The following is a 14,267-nucleotide window of genomic DNA, read 5'->3' on the forward strand; positions in this document are numbered from 1 at the left end:
AACCTTATTACCAAGTACACCTCTAAAAGCGTTGATGATTACATGTCAGACAAATTACAAGAAAAAAATAAATCTCCCTCTAATGCAACTGTTCCTTTCACAATGTTGAGTCACAGGTTTCAGTCACGATGATGGTTGGACTGGATGTTTAAGCTCTGCTGGTTACTGGAAATGAGGAAAGCAGATTTTATTTTGCCACGGTCGCCCTCTAATGACCTGAGCTGCCTCCTGTACTGTGAGCCAGGCAGGCTGGGGGCCTTTCTTACATCTATCACCACAGTCAGAGGGTAATGATACAGGCGAGCCAAGGGGAGGCAGCTGAAGGGCCAGACATCTCCATCTTCCTTCTCAGGAGTCATGCTGACCTACACACACACACACACACAAACACACACATACAAAACCCAGACACTTGGATGACATTGTGCAAATCTACTCTCTTTATTACTGTTTCTCCTTGGCCCGCAGTCCTGGAGTACATTTATACATTTCAATTTTCTCTCAGATTCTATAATTACTTTCTTCTCCCTGAGATGGAAAAGATTGACTGTTGTTCTTATTTTGGGTTGGCCCTTTGTTGATATGTTAAAATGTCACCCGCTGTCACTGTGTACTCATTTACTGATTTTTCCATGCTGGTTGGGTGCTGCAGTGGCGTTTTGGATTTTGTCCCAGGGGGAAAAGTCTTTAAAGGTTTAGGAGTAAACAAAAGCAGACTGATATAATTGGACTCTGAGGGTAAATATTATTTCAAATGAGCTCCCCAGAAATCCTGGGAGAAGATGCTGGATATACGCAGGTTTCTCATTAGGATTTGAAATGTGAGCACAACTTTGTGGCTGAAATGCAGTGAAATGATCTCTGTGTCGCTCAGTTATTCTGCCAAATGTGTGCCATAACCTTATTTGTACACTTGAAAGCTCTTTGATATTTGAAGACATGTTTCATTATTTAAACTTGTACAATAATACATAATTCTTTAAAAAAAACAACATATTTTGGTATTGTTGGGATTATCCTTTACACCAGGTGATAGTGACTGAGCTGCAATGTGTGGTTTTTCTGTGCTCAGACTAATTAGTTATGAGCAGCAATATGTAAAATCCTTCTGCCTGTCTGCTCAAATTAATCTTGAGACAATGAATTTCAAATTATCTCTCTGCCACAGGAGCAAATGAGTCTGATTGTTCGAGTCACTGAAATGTGCATGCATGTATGAATTATTTGTACGATGAATAAAAACAAACAAAATACTGACACTGATTAAGTGACAATTTTACCAGTCACAGCTACACAATGATGTGGAGAGGATTCAGCTCAAAGCATTAATGATCATTTCTCATTTTAAGAACTGGTGTCAAAATAAAAATGGCCTTCAAATTAAAAAGATGGAAATCGATGCAGTTAACTGTTCTGAAATATGAAATGATGCAAAACTGACTTTTTCATCTGGTTTTATTTTTGTTTGTTTTTTTAAAGAGCTGCTGCCTACTTGTATCAAATAGCTCTTTACCCTTTAAACTGAAATCAATAACACTAAGTGAGTGTTCTCTGTTGAATTTCTGCTGCTGTTATTGCGTCCAGTGGGATAGCTCCTTATCGCAAATGCTGACCAGAAAAAGGGAGAGGGGTCCAAACAGCTGCATGCTCCCCCTGTGGGATCATAAAACTTGTTTTTATCTGGACACAGTAAGAAGAAGAGGGAGAAAAAAAGAAAGAAATATGCAGGTTTGTCACAGCCATTCATCTTCTGAGTTTACGGGCTGGAGACAAATTGCTTTCTGTGAAAAAAATAATTGAAATGTAGCACTGAGATAAGTAAAACTAGAACTTTATCTCTATGGTGTATTCTCCGGAGAGCAGTGATAACCATAAACTAACTACTGAACTTTCTCTTCAGTTCTCCCTTACTGTGGACTAACTTCTATTTTATGACCATAGTTTTATAGTCTTTTTAGAACATGTACTGATTAATATTTTAAAATTGTCTCTTGGGAACTGAAATGGTGATGCCATTAAAAAAAATCAAATCCTTAGCGAATAGATTTATTCAACATGTCAGCTCTGAATGGCTGTTGCCATGCCTGTCAAACTGTTTCAGATATTGTGTCAGTCACTTTGCTGCTATAAATCCCCCTTCCAACCCTCGGGCTTACATGTGTTCCCTCAATCAGGATCGGAGTTAGACCCTAACTCTCGTATTAAAAAAACAAGGAAGTATGTCATGTATTTTTCTGTTTGTTTGATTGTATATTTAATACACTTTGCTTTAACCACACATCTGAAGTACTGTTGCAACACCACAATTATACATCGAGACTCTTTTGAAAGAGATACAGTTACTTCAGACATACTTATACAACATGTATAGCTGGAAAGTGGACTACAGTGTGACACTGTAAACAACTACAGCATTCTTTGTCTTTTTCATCAGATGGGGTCAGATTTTTAGCCTGTTTGTTGAGCGGCCGTATTAGTGCACAGCGAGACGTGATGTTCAGGCTGTACATTTGCTTATTTTTTCATTGTGATAGACACAGAAATGAACACATTATTGCACTGAGCTACAGAGAGGCAAACGGTCAGACATCAGTGGAAGGAAGCAGGCTCTCAGTCCAGAGAATTTCAGCACTCTGGAGAGCTCCTCGGTAGGCCACATGTATTGAACAGCGTCACCCGACCTGACTGACAGAGTGTCCTGTTTCAGTGTATTGATTCGTTTAAACTCTGTTCACTGGGTGAACTCCGGCTCATGTTTGACAAGCTCGCCATGAGGGATTTGACTTTGTGTGCGTAATAATTCCTCAGGTTGACCGAGGGCACCTCTTTTATCCCCTCGTCGAAGTCGCAGCTTCTCATTGCGATCTCCAGCTGTTTCTGTCTCTTGTAGAAGAGGGAGAATTTGTTGAAAATGAGCGTAATCGGAAGCACAACTACTAAGATCCCGGCCAGGATGCACGCAGAGGCGGTTAGTTTGCCGGCAATAGACACCGGCACCACATCACCGTATCCCACGGTAGTCATGCTGACCGTGGCCCACCACCAGCATGCCGGAATGGTGGTGAGATCCTCGTTATCCTCTTTCTCCACCGTATAGGCCATGACGGAGAAAAACGACACCCCGACTGCCAAGTAGAGGAGCAAAAGCCCCACTTCTTTGTAGCTGTTCCTAAGTGTGGCTCCCAGGGAGCGGAGCCCCGTGGAGTGACGGGCCAGCTTCAAGATGCGGAAAATTCTCATCAGCCGCAGCACTTGCGCAACGCGTCCTAGATTTGCCAGTGCGGGGCTGCTCTCCACCACCAGGTTTATGAGAAGTGTCAGGTAAAACGGAAGTATGGACACCAGGTCTATCACATTTAACGGATGATCGAAGAAGTGCAGCAGATCTGGCGCCACAACGAACCTGGCCACCAGCTCCAGAGTGAACCAGCCGATGCCAAAATGTTCCACAGATTCGAAACGTGGGTCCTCTGTTGGCTGGCCTTCGCTGTCCAGCAGGCTGAACTCACTCATACTGTTCATGCACATAGTGGCTATGGAGCCGAGCACCACCAGGATGGAGAGGATGCTGATGATGCGGCTGGCCACGGAGTAGCCGGGGTTATCCAGCATCAACCAGATGCGCCTCCGTGCGCTCCCGAACAGCTGCTTATCAAACTTGGAGGCGTCGTTGTAAAACTCCAACAGCTCGTCAAAAGATGAAGTGGTGCTTCCTTCATCGCTGCGGTCATCCCAGTCTTCCCGGTCCTGGTCCATTTTCCTACAGTGGTAGGAGCTGCTGCAGCAGGAGTCGATGAAGAACTCGTTAATGCCCCAGTACTCGATCTCCTGACTGAAAGAGAAGATGCACAACTCTGCCATGACGTGCAGCCGCCCCGTGTTGTAAAAATTCAACACGTAGGGAAAGAGCGCTGGGTTCCTGTCGAAGTAAAACTCTTTCTCCGTGTCGTCGTAGTCATCGCACAGTTCCAGGATGGACTCTTTAGACTGGCAGTGGAGCAGACGCGCGAGCCTCGTCTCGGGAAACCGGGAGAGAGTGTCCGACTGGAGACGTTTCTTGAAGCCGCCCACGTTGATGCGGATGGCGGCGTTTTCATCCGTGTGAGCCCCGCCGCACGGTTCCCCCAGGACCTGACCTGTCATATCTGGAGAGAGGAATACACAGAGACACACGAAACACAGAGAGACAGAAAGAATGGGCGACAGACGGCAGACACAAAGCGGAAAACACAAGAGGAAGTTTTTGTTTTTCGAACTGCAGTTTTATCAATTCACAGGCTAATAAACCTTGTTTTTAAATGTGAAAGACCAAAGTGATGAGCCTTTGTTAGAGCCACGTGGGTTCTATGAAATAAACGAGAAGAAAACAGGAAGGATTTCGGCTTTAGCCGCGCCGAAACAAAGACAACTGTAAGAACTTACTTTAAAGCGCGTCCAGTTCACCGAATCCTCCGGAAAGAAGACTCAACAGCATTTCAGCTCCAGTGATGGCACGTTTTAGTTTGTGGGTAACCTGCGCGCCTGCAACAAACGCCGAGACCTTTGTTCACTGGATTCCAGAGAAGCGGCTCTGTGCCAGGTTTATTTGGTAGAGGTGGACGCCTATTTCAAGCGCAGTCGGCGCGATATCAAATATAATTTCGCCTCCAGGCAAAGATCTTCAAATATACCCGAAGGCTTGTTGTAGATAGCAGCCCTTACATCCTTCATCCATTGGGCTTTCCCCCTCCTCCTGCTACAGGTATCGGCTACACTTATCACAGGAAATTCTGGGAACCATAGGAACTGATACACGCCCTGGCAGACGCTTTTATTTCTGCGAGGGAATTCCTCTCTCTCTCTCTCTCTCTCTCTCCTTTCTATCTGTTGCTGAGCAGCAACACGTAGCTCTCCCTCTGCACCGCCCTCCCGAAGTGATCTCAGCATCACTGTGCTGAAGGGCGAGGTGCAGATTCGGGTAGAGAGGGAGTAGCCAACCAACGAAGGCGCACACACAGGCAGACACAACATCACAATAACTGGAGAGTGGCTTTTTGGAGCCAGCAAATGTGGTAGCATATAGGTTTGATGTTGTTACCGTAATAAAAATACACACACACACACACACACACACACACACACACACACACACACACACACACACACACACACACACGGTATTCATATCTTGTGGGGACATTTAATTGACATAATGCTTTCCCTAGCCCCTTACTCTAACTCTAACCATGAAAAATGGATGCCTAACCCTAACCGTAACCGTAACCTTGTCACTAAAACCATATTTTGAGTCTTAAAAATCCCTTCAAACTTGTGGGGATTGGATTTTGACCCCCATAATGGCTGTTGGTCCCCACAAGTATAGTAAACTTCCAATTTTTGATCCCCACACAGATATAAATACACGCTCACACACACACACACACACACACACACACACACACACACACACACACACACACACACACACACACACACACACACACACACACACACACACACCATTCAGCTAACATAAATGAAAAAAAACAAACAAACAAACAAAAATCTTTAAATGGCCAAAATAGCCATAAATATGTCCTGATTTTTATGACTGCTATAGCTCCAGCCTCATTTCATGTGACTCGTTTTTGTCTTGCTAACTAGATAAATGCACACACCCTAAAATTCACTTTCCGATTTTGTAAGAATTCTCAAGGCCCAAACTGAGAAAGCCAAAGTAAGGCCTTCAGTTTCTAGTGCATCAAATTTCTAAAGCTCCATCAGCATCACAGAAGACACCAAAATAACAGACTGAGAAGAAACTATCATGATGAGTAAAATGAACTGGGTTTCCAAAATCTCGAGGCTGTCTGCTCATGTTAGGCTGAAATAGCCCTTTTTGAACTAGAGAGAAACCTTGTACGCGTCCTGAATGCCCTCTGTTGTTATTTTTGCGCAGATGTATGTAAGTAAGTAAGTAAGTAAAATTTATTTATATAGCACTTTTTAAGACAAAAACTCTGTTACAAAGTGCTTCACATGAAGACATGTCAAACAAACAATATAGCAACATAGAGGAAATATAAAAGCATATCAAACAAGCAATAGTACAATATAAATATAAAATAAAACAACATATTACGCATTAACATTACCCAAATGCCTGTCTAAACAGATGAGTTTTAAGCTGTTTTTTAAAAGAGGCCACCATGTCGATGGTGCGTAGTGAGGAGGGTAAAGCGTTCCACAGTATTGGAGCCAGGGTTTGAAAAGCGTGATCCCCCTTTGTTTTCAGACGAGTCCGTGGAATAGATAGACGACCACTATCAGTGGATCTAAGAGTCCGCTTCGGAGAATAGGGTTTGAGAAGCTCCGAGATATAGATGGGGGCCTCACCTTGTAGAGACATAAACGTAAAGGTGAGGATTTTAAACTTATATCTATACCCAATCGGAAGCCAATGCAAGGATTTTAGTATAGGAGTGATATGGGAAAATTTATTGCTGTGGGTTAAAAGCCTTGCTGCAGCATTTTGAACCGCTTGGAGCCGATTTAGTGAGGCCTTAGATACACAGGAGAAAAGTGCATTACAATAGTCTAGCCGGGAGGAAATAAAGGTGTGGACAAGCATCTCCAGTTCGGTTGTGGAGACAATAGTCCTGAGTTTGGCAATATTTCTTAAGTGAAAAAAGCAGGAGCGGGTCACGGATTTAATATGAACGTCAAAGGACAAAGATTGGTCGAAAATTATCCCAAGATTTCGAGCAGTGGCTTTTATTGTCGATGAAAAAGCACCCAGATGTTGACTAATTTGGGGCTTGATATTCTCTGGGGCAAGGATTAAGCACTCGGTCTTGTCTGCGTTCAGTTGCAGGAAATTGTTTGTCATCCAAAGATTAATTTCCTTAAGACAGTCCATAAGAGTGGATAGCTTGTCTAATTCCCAAGATTTAAAAGAAATGTATAATTGGATGTCGTCTGCATACAAGTGATAAGAAATATTTTTGAAACCGCTAATGATCCGGCCTAAGGGAAGAATATATAGTGAAAATAACAGGGGGCTTAAAACCGAACCTTGTGGGACTCCACATAGAAACTTCGCCACGTCTGATTGGAAGTTTCCCACTGAAACTAGGAGCGTCCTGTCTTCCAGAAATGAGGTGAACCACTTTAGAACAGATCCAGATATCCCTACCATGCAATTTAAGCGATGGATTAAGATCTGATGGTCAACGGTATCAAAGGCTGAGCTAAGGTCCTTGCCCAGCATCCCTGGTTTTATTGATTAAGAGCTGAAGGTTTGGTCTCACACATGGCAGCATGTCTAATGAAGGCGATAGTGCCTGCAGAGAAAAAGCTGCCTTTTCTTGGGCGAATTCTTAGTGGTATACCATCAGTTAGGTCTTTGTCACGAGAGATTTTGCACATAAAAAAGGTTTGATGCAGGTAAATTGTTTGTGACTAAGCTGTCGAATCAATCCACAAGAAAAATAGAGCATTATTGGTTTGTGCTGTTTGAAGTTTTCCATCGCAGCACAAACTTATAAGTTGCCGCTATAAAGCTCTGTTGAATCTAGTGAAAGCTTTGACAGCATCTACTTCTCCCCCAGCTCGTGCCACTACCATCGTTTTAGCTTTCGTTCTTTCCAGCATCATTTACTGGCCATCTTGTTGAAGATACCGGGCCTTAGTTCCAATTTGAAATACATTTAGGAGCATTGGATGCAATTTCCTACTCACTGTATTGTATTGCAGCACTTGTTTGGAAATATAATGGCCACAGGCAGCACTGGAACTGTTTACAACTAAATAAGATCTTTCCCTGCCATATTTTTCCCCAAGCAGGCAGAACATTAATATTTCATCACGTTTTTTTTGCCCAACAGTTGGAGCTTAACATGAGTGTGCAAACTCATGAGACTGCCTGAACAGATTGGGTCTTTACAGTTTCTTTCATGCACTGCATTGTCATTCTGCTTTTAGGGTTTTATGAAAACCAAAAAAAGTGCTCTATATGACGGTATTATAGATCATCTTGTGGGCCTCTGCAGATCCTTGACACCCTCTCACAGCAGCTCTGCAGGATTTGGAAAGCTTAACAAGAGCCTAGAAAGGACAAACAACCACTCTCTGCTGATTACAATATTGCAAAATTACAGACTTTCTCTTTTCGCTTGTGGGATCCATCTGTGTTTGCATGGGAATGTAGTGCTGTGGGTATAATCCTATTTAGTCTATCATTATCATCATTCAGCAGGATCTCATTGACTGCCTCGGTATCATCCTCTGTTGACTGTGATTCCTTGTTTTTTGTAGTCTGTATTATTTGATTATTTCTTATAGTATTTCCTCTCACTGTGCAGGAGTGCCTTTTAAAGCTAATGTATTCAGCAACATGTCTTTGCATTTGGATGGCTTTAGATGTCAGCATCTTGGGATTAGAGGGCAGTCAGTTTTATTTGTGTGTGTGTACACGTGTTGGAAAAGGCCCATTTTCTGTGCAGGGTATCTGATTTAGGTGATAATATAGGTGCCTCCTCACTCTGCAAGCTTGATCGGTCTTGAATGCTATCTCCGACAGCACACACATACACCTCCCTGGATTTAATTAACGTTGGTGAGCAAGCTTGATGTTTGTAATAGCAAATGACGTTAGGACTTTGTTCAGGATTACTGGGGCGGTTTTGTGCTAAATTATTTGTGATAAAAGACTATCATCTGCCGATTATTCACCTTCTGCTTTTCATCAGAACTGGCTGCTTTTGGTTCATTTTTCACTCGCATGGTTGGGTTTAATGTGCCGCTTTTGTAGCAGATGAACTATTGCCCGTAACTTGTTCCTCAACAAGTCTCTTTAGATCTTCTGTCACGATGAAAGCAGATCGCACTTTCTAGATCAATCCTTAAGTCTCATTTTTCATTCCATGTTTGGTTTAGTCAGCTATTAGAAACCTGCAAAGGTGGAGGAAGTACTATCCACTCCCAGTACACTGAAGTAACGATACACAAGTGAAAAAGTGAACGATCTTTATTTATGAAAAGTATTATCAGAGTATGAAGTGTAAAATCTGCACAAAAAATGTCTCTTGCAGTTGCCTTACATCGGGATATCGGCACCAGTGCATCTGTGATTTAATAGTCTTTGGTGTTGTTGCAGATCGAGGTGGGAATTATTAGACCGCTGTTTACAGTTAGGCAGTTTAGCCTAAAAGGTCAGGCTGTCTCCAAAGGCTCACAAGACACATGAGAGGGCTTCTGACATGATTAATGACAGCACATCACAGGGACATGTTTGGGGATTTTTGTCTATTTGTTGCAATTGCTTGTAAAATGCAGAAAATGTGCTTTCATAGGCAAACATATTTTATAATCACCTAAAAAAGTTTAGAGAATTGTCTCCCTGACATCCAAAATATGTTCACCTTTTAGGCCTAAAAGGTCAGGCTTTCTCCAACGACAGCTACTTTTTTGGTAAGAGATAATGAGCTAAAAGGTCAAAATCCACTCATAAGTCTGTGATTTTATATGAATTCACATAAAATCATAAACTAGACTGTTTAAGAACTGTCAAATAAATGATGTGAGGCACATATTTTGCTCTGAAATGCCATACTTGGATAAATATATTTCTGTACTTTAAACTCTGACAAACAACAGTTCAAATATCTAGATACAGTGCACTGTAGTTAGTCAGCTGGGTGGGTTTTTCAGTTACTGGCTCTTCAGGAGGAGCAAAAACTGTGACAAAAAACACATATATACACATATATGCAGGCCTTTGTTTTTCAAAGTCTCAATAAAATGCCTCCTGAACTTTAAATCACTCCCATTTTCATTCTGTGCACTCTTGGTGAGCTTTCATTCACATCTCATATCTTTTGATGGAGCTATAAATTTAATCATAAAATAATAGACAGCTTTATTTTTATGTCTTAACCAAAACAGCTGAACAGTAGATAAAGAAAATAAAATGTCCTCTGCATTAAAATGCTTGACAGCTTGAATTTTAAGCCACGACTTTAAACCTTTGAGACAATTTACAGTGTGTCTGAATTAAATACAGAGCTGTTAATCATTCTGCCAGTTTCAATTCTTCAACTTTGAATTTCATATTCAGTAATCATACCCACATGGTCGAGATGAGGCGGTACATTTATCTCCTAAGAGAGACATTTTCTGCTGCCTATTGGTAAGCGAGCTAATTTGAAGAAGATAAAGCAAAGTGTACATAAAGCATGCATAGAGAGGAGAGAATGAGAACGAGACAGACAACAAGGAAAGAAAAACATATGGCTGCCGTTATCTGTCTATTCTTTCTTTTAAAGCCTGAGGTGCAGGCTCAAGTGTGAGCGTGTAGGAGTTTTTGTGTGTCTGTGTTGACTAAATCTGCTGCTCCCTATCTTTTGCTTGGCTGCCTTTATCTCTCTTTCCTTTGCTTTCTTTCCCAAACCTCGCTGTTTTTATGTGTCTCTCTTAACATTTTATATCCCTCTTTTCCCCCTTCACATATATCTTTTATTCTTCATCCATATCTTTCCCCGCTTCAGTCTGCCAACATCTTTCTCTATTAGAGGTCAGAGTTCAACAGTGTGTTGACCTCATCTTTGACTGAAAACATCAGTGTGTCATCTGAAGCCTCGCTGGGCGGGGGGGGGTCAGCAACCACTGGGGAAAATGTCACGGCCCTGTATCCATGACAAAGGTTGTCATTCAAAGCTCACTCGAAATCTCTGCCAGCACTGATGGATAAACCAGCAGGGTCCTAGGAGATTTATGGAAATAGTAAAGAGGGAGAATCTATTTAGTCATGTTATTTCAACATGTGAAATAAAATGTGCTTTCAATCGTCTTCCACTTCACGCCACAGTAATCACATCAAACGGCTCTTGATTATTATGGCAGAGAGAGCTGGCTGACTCCGGACAGAGCGCAGACAGAGAAGGAGCAGGATGAATACAGATGGAAATCGGAGACGCTTATTCTTCTGCTCCCAGCTCTGAGAGTATGAGTGTAAGTTGAAGTCCAGTAACTATACATAAAACATATTAAACATATTACTAAGCCTGTGTCCATCTGGCTGGAGTCTACACGCTGAACATGGCAAGCACAAATTGGCTCAGGTATCAAGCATTAACATGGAATAATGTGGAACACTTGCAGCATGTTGACCTACATACAGACTCAGATACATGATAGTAATTGGAACAATAACATATTGTGCACAAGGTAGAGGTCTGCCCACACAAGGAAATGAGTGTTTAGTGCACAGATACCAGTGTTTATTTCTGCGCTTCACCTTTATGTAGTTCTGGGTTTAGTCAGATGGGAGCTGGTCCACCGCATCTTTCACATTAAAACACTGACTGTCCTCAACCCTTTAATGATGTGGAGACTTCTCGTATTTCTATGTTTTCATCTACTTTGAGTCCATTACTAATGCTGCTCAGTGTTATACTGATGATAAACATTACCAGTAAACTACACAGGCTCTGCTCGGGAATCTGACCGGCCACCACAAATTACCAAAGTGAGGAGGAGTAGATAGTTGGTGTGTTAGTATCACTTATTTCTGTGTAAACCATTATTATTTCTTGACAACCAGAATACTTCAGAATAACTTTATAATACATCTTATTGAAACTGATTTGCACAAAAAGCTTCTAAGTTGTTTAATTGCCTTTAAAAAAAAAATCAGTTATAAGTGTATTGATACCAAGAATGAGTTTTTAAATTGTACATTTTATAACTGTTTGTAAGATCTGTCTCTCAATGCAAGTGTCCAGTACTGGATATCAAGATGCAAACTGCAGTAATTTGTCACTAATTGTGTCTGATGTTAGCAATGTGCCAATCAATATATGAGGTCAACCTGAGAGTTTTAAATGTGACCATAGGTGACCATATTAAGGATACCCGGTCTCACTGACATCACACAGTGAGAAAACCATGTCTGGAAAAGAGCAATCTTAAGTGGATTATGTTCAATATGAGAATCCATTATTTTAATAGTGTCTGTAAATGACAGGGATGAAAGAGAAACAGCATATTCAGTCCATTTTAAAGACGTTTTTGCAGCTATAAATATCATAGTTCCCTCTGATCATGAAAAGCATGTATATGTGTCAAGACAGACTGCTCATACTCAAAAGAAGGCAGCAGCCCCATCTGCACAAGCTAATTTTGTTTGTGCAGAGACAAACACTCTTCTCTTCACAGACGCGGATCAGAAAGATGCCACAAAAGACGACACAGCGATGTATCTCAGTTCAACCCTTTGACTGGGATGTGGAGCTACTCACAGCTGGACCCAGACTGAATAGAGATTAGATGCGGTCCTACTGATGTAGCCGGACTTGTCTGCATGCCCATTTGTTATGATGATTCTTATTTATTTATTTGGTCTTTCTTTCAGCTGCTGATGAGGTTTCCAAAGGGGTGATGAAGAGCGAATAGGAAGAGATTGCAAATTCAGGCACAATGACACACCTGTTGTCTGTAGGTGAGAACATTACCAGCCTAATTAGAAGAGGGACATCATGTGGCTCTAATCAGATGCGCTGTCGAACCATCTGCAAAACTGCCACTCTCTCTCTCTGTGTGTGGCCAGCAGGTGGCAACATGTTTAACAAAAACTGGAGCGCTGACATGCCAACTTGTTTGGATTTCAGGAGAATTAGTATTTCAACTTGTACCCCATCTTAATACACATTTCGACGCACTAAACCAAACAGGACAGCGGCTTGGTGTTTGTCTTCGTCAAACTTCTATCCTTTAACTAGAAGCTTGCGCATGGCAAGTCCCGATCCAGTGGGTTCAATACTACTGCCAAGCAGAAAGTTAAATTCACTTTTCATTTAAACCCAAACACTATAAATCTTCAGGTCATGGGGCCATTTCAGTCTAGCCTGAAACAAAAACAAGTGAAATCTCTAACTTTACAATCAGTTGGATTCTGTTTACTTCCATTCTAAGCCATCTGATCGATAATGACGCTCAGTCTCGCATCAAAGTGAATGTGTCCCAGTATTTGTGGTCAGTGCGCTGCTTTGTGTGCGCGACGATAACTGCGGCTTTCCTGATGCCTACTTCAAGTCCACAGTTATGTCGTACATCAGAGCGTCTAACTGCCAATGAACATGACTGAAAACATCAGTGTGTCATCTGAAGCCTCGCTGGGCGGGGGGGGGTCAGCAACCACTGGGGAAAATGTCACGGCCCTGTATCCATGACAAAGGTTGTCATTCAAAGCTCACTCGAAATCTCTGCCAGCACTGATGGATAAACCAGCAGGGTCCTAGGAGATTTATGGAAATAGTAAAGAGGGAGAATCTATTTAGTCATGTTATTTCAACATGTGAAATAAAATGTGCTTTCAATCGTCTTCCACTTCACGCCACAGTAATCACATCAAACGGCTCTTGATTATTATGGCAGAGAGAGCTGGCTGACTCCGGACAGAGCGCAGACAGAGAAGGAGCAGGATGAATACAGATGGAAATCGGAGACGCTTATTCTTCTGCTCCCAGCTCTGAGAGTATGAGTGTAAGTTGAAGTCCAGTAACTATACATAAAACATATTAAACACATTACTAAGCCTGTGTCCATCTGGCTGGAGTCTACACGCTGAACATGGCAAGCACAAATTGGCTCAGGTATCAAGCATTAACATGGAATAATGTGGAACACTTGCAGCATGTTGACCTACATACAGACTCAGATACATGATAGTAATTGGAACAATAACATATTGTGCACATGGTAGAGGTCTGCCCACACAAGGAAATGAGTGTTTAGTGCACAGATACCAGTGTTTATTTCTGCGCTTCACCTTTATGTAGTTCTGGGTTTAGTCAGATGGGAGCTGGTCCACCGCATCTTTCACATTAAAACACTGACTGTCCTCAACCCTTTAATGATGTGGAGACTTCTCGTATTTCTATGTTTTCATCTACTTTGAGTCCATTACTAATGCTGCTCAGTGTTATACTGATGATAAACATTACCAGTAAACTACACAGGCTCTGCTCGGGAATCTGACCGGCCACCACAAATTACCAAAGTGAGGAGGAGTAGATAGTTGGTGTGTTAGTATCACTTATTTCTGTGTAAACCATTATTATTTCTTGACAACCAGAATACTTCAGAATAACTTTATAATACATCTTATTGAAACTGATTTGCACAAAAAGTTTCTAAGTTGTTTAATTGCCTTTAAAAAAAAAAAAAAATCAGTTATAAGTGTATTGATACCAAGAATGAGTTTTTAAATTGTACATTTTATAACTGTT

The 14,267-nt window shown here is 41.7% G+C and overlaps 1 protein-coding gene across 1 annotated transcript; it reads right to left on the reverse strand.

The window, feature by feature from the left end:
- Window positions 1-2,703: 2,703 nt before the first annotated feature.
- Window positions 2,704-4,143, reverse strand: kcns2 (potassium voltage-gated channel modifier subfamily S member 2). Its single transcript, XM_085365020.1, has one exon. It carries the CDS (start codon window positions 4,141-4,143, stop codon window positions 2,704-2,706), a length of 1,440 nt encoding a protein of 479 aa, XP_085221146.1.
- Window positions 4,144-14,267: the final 10,124 nt, after the last annotated feature.

This window comes from Diplotaxodon limnothrissa, linkage group LG11, assembly GCF_057381915.1.
Source record: "Diplotaxodon limnothrissa isolate DT_005_m linkage group LG11, D_limnothrissa_male_GT1.1, whole genome shotgun sequence".
Taxonomy (NCBI): Eukaryota; Metazoa; Chordata; class Actinopteri; order Cichliformes; family Cichlidae; genus Diplotaxodon; species Diplotaxodon limnothrissa.

Coding starts and splice junctions, on each gene's coding strand:
- kcns2 (XM_085365020.1), bottom strand. CDS start 4,143: ATGACAGGTCAGGTCCTGGGGGAACCGTGCGGCGGGGCTCACACGGAT.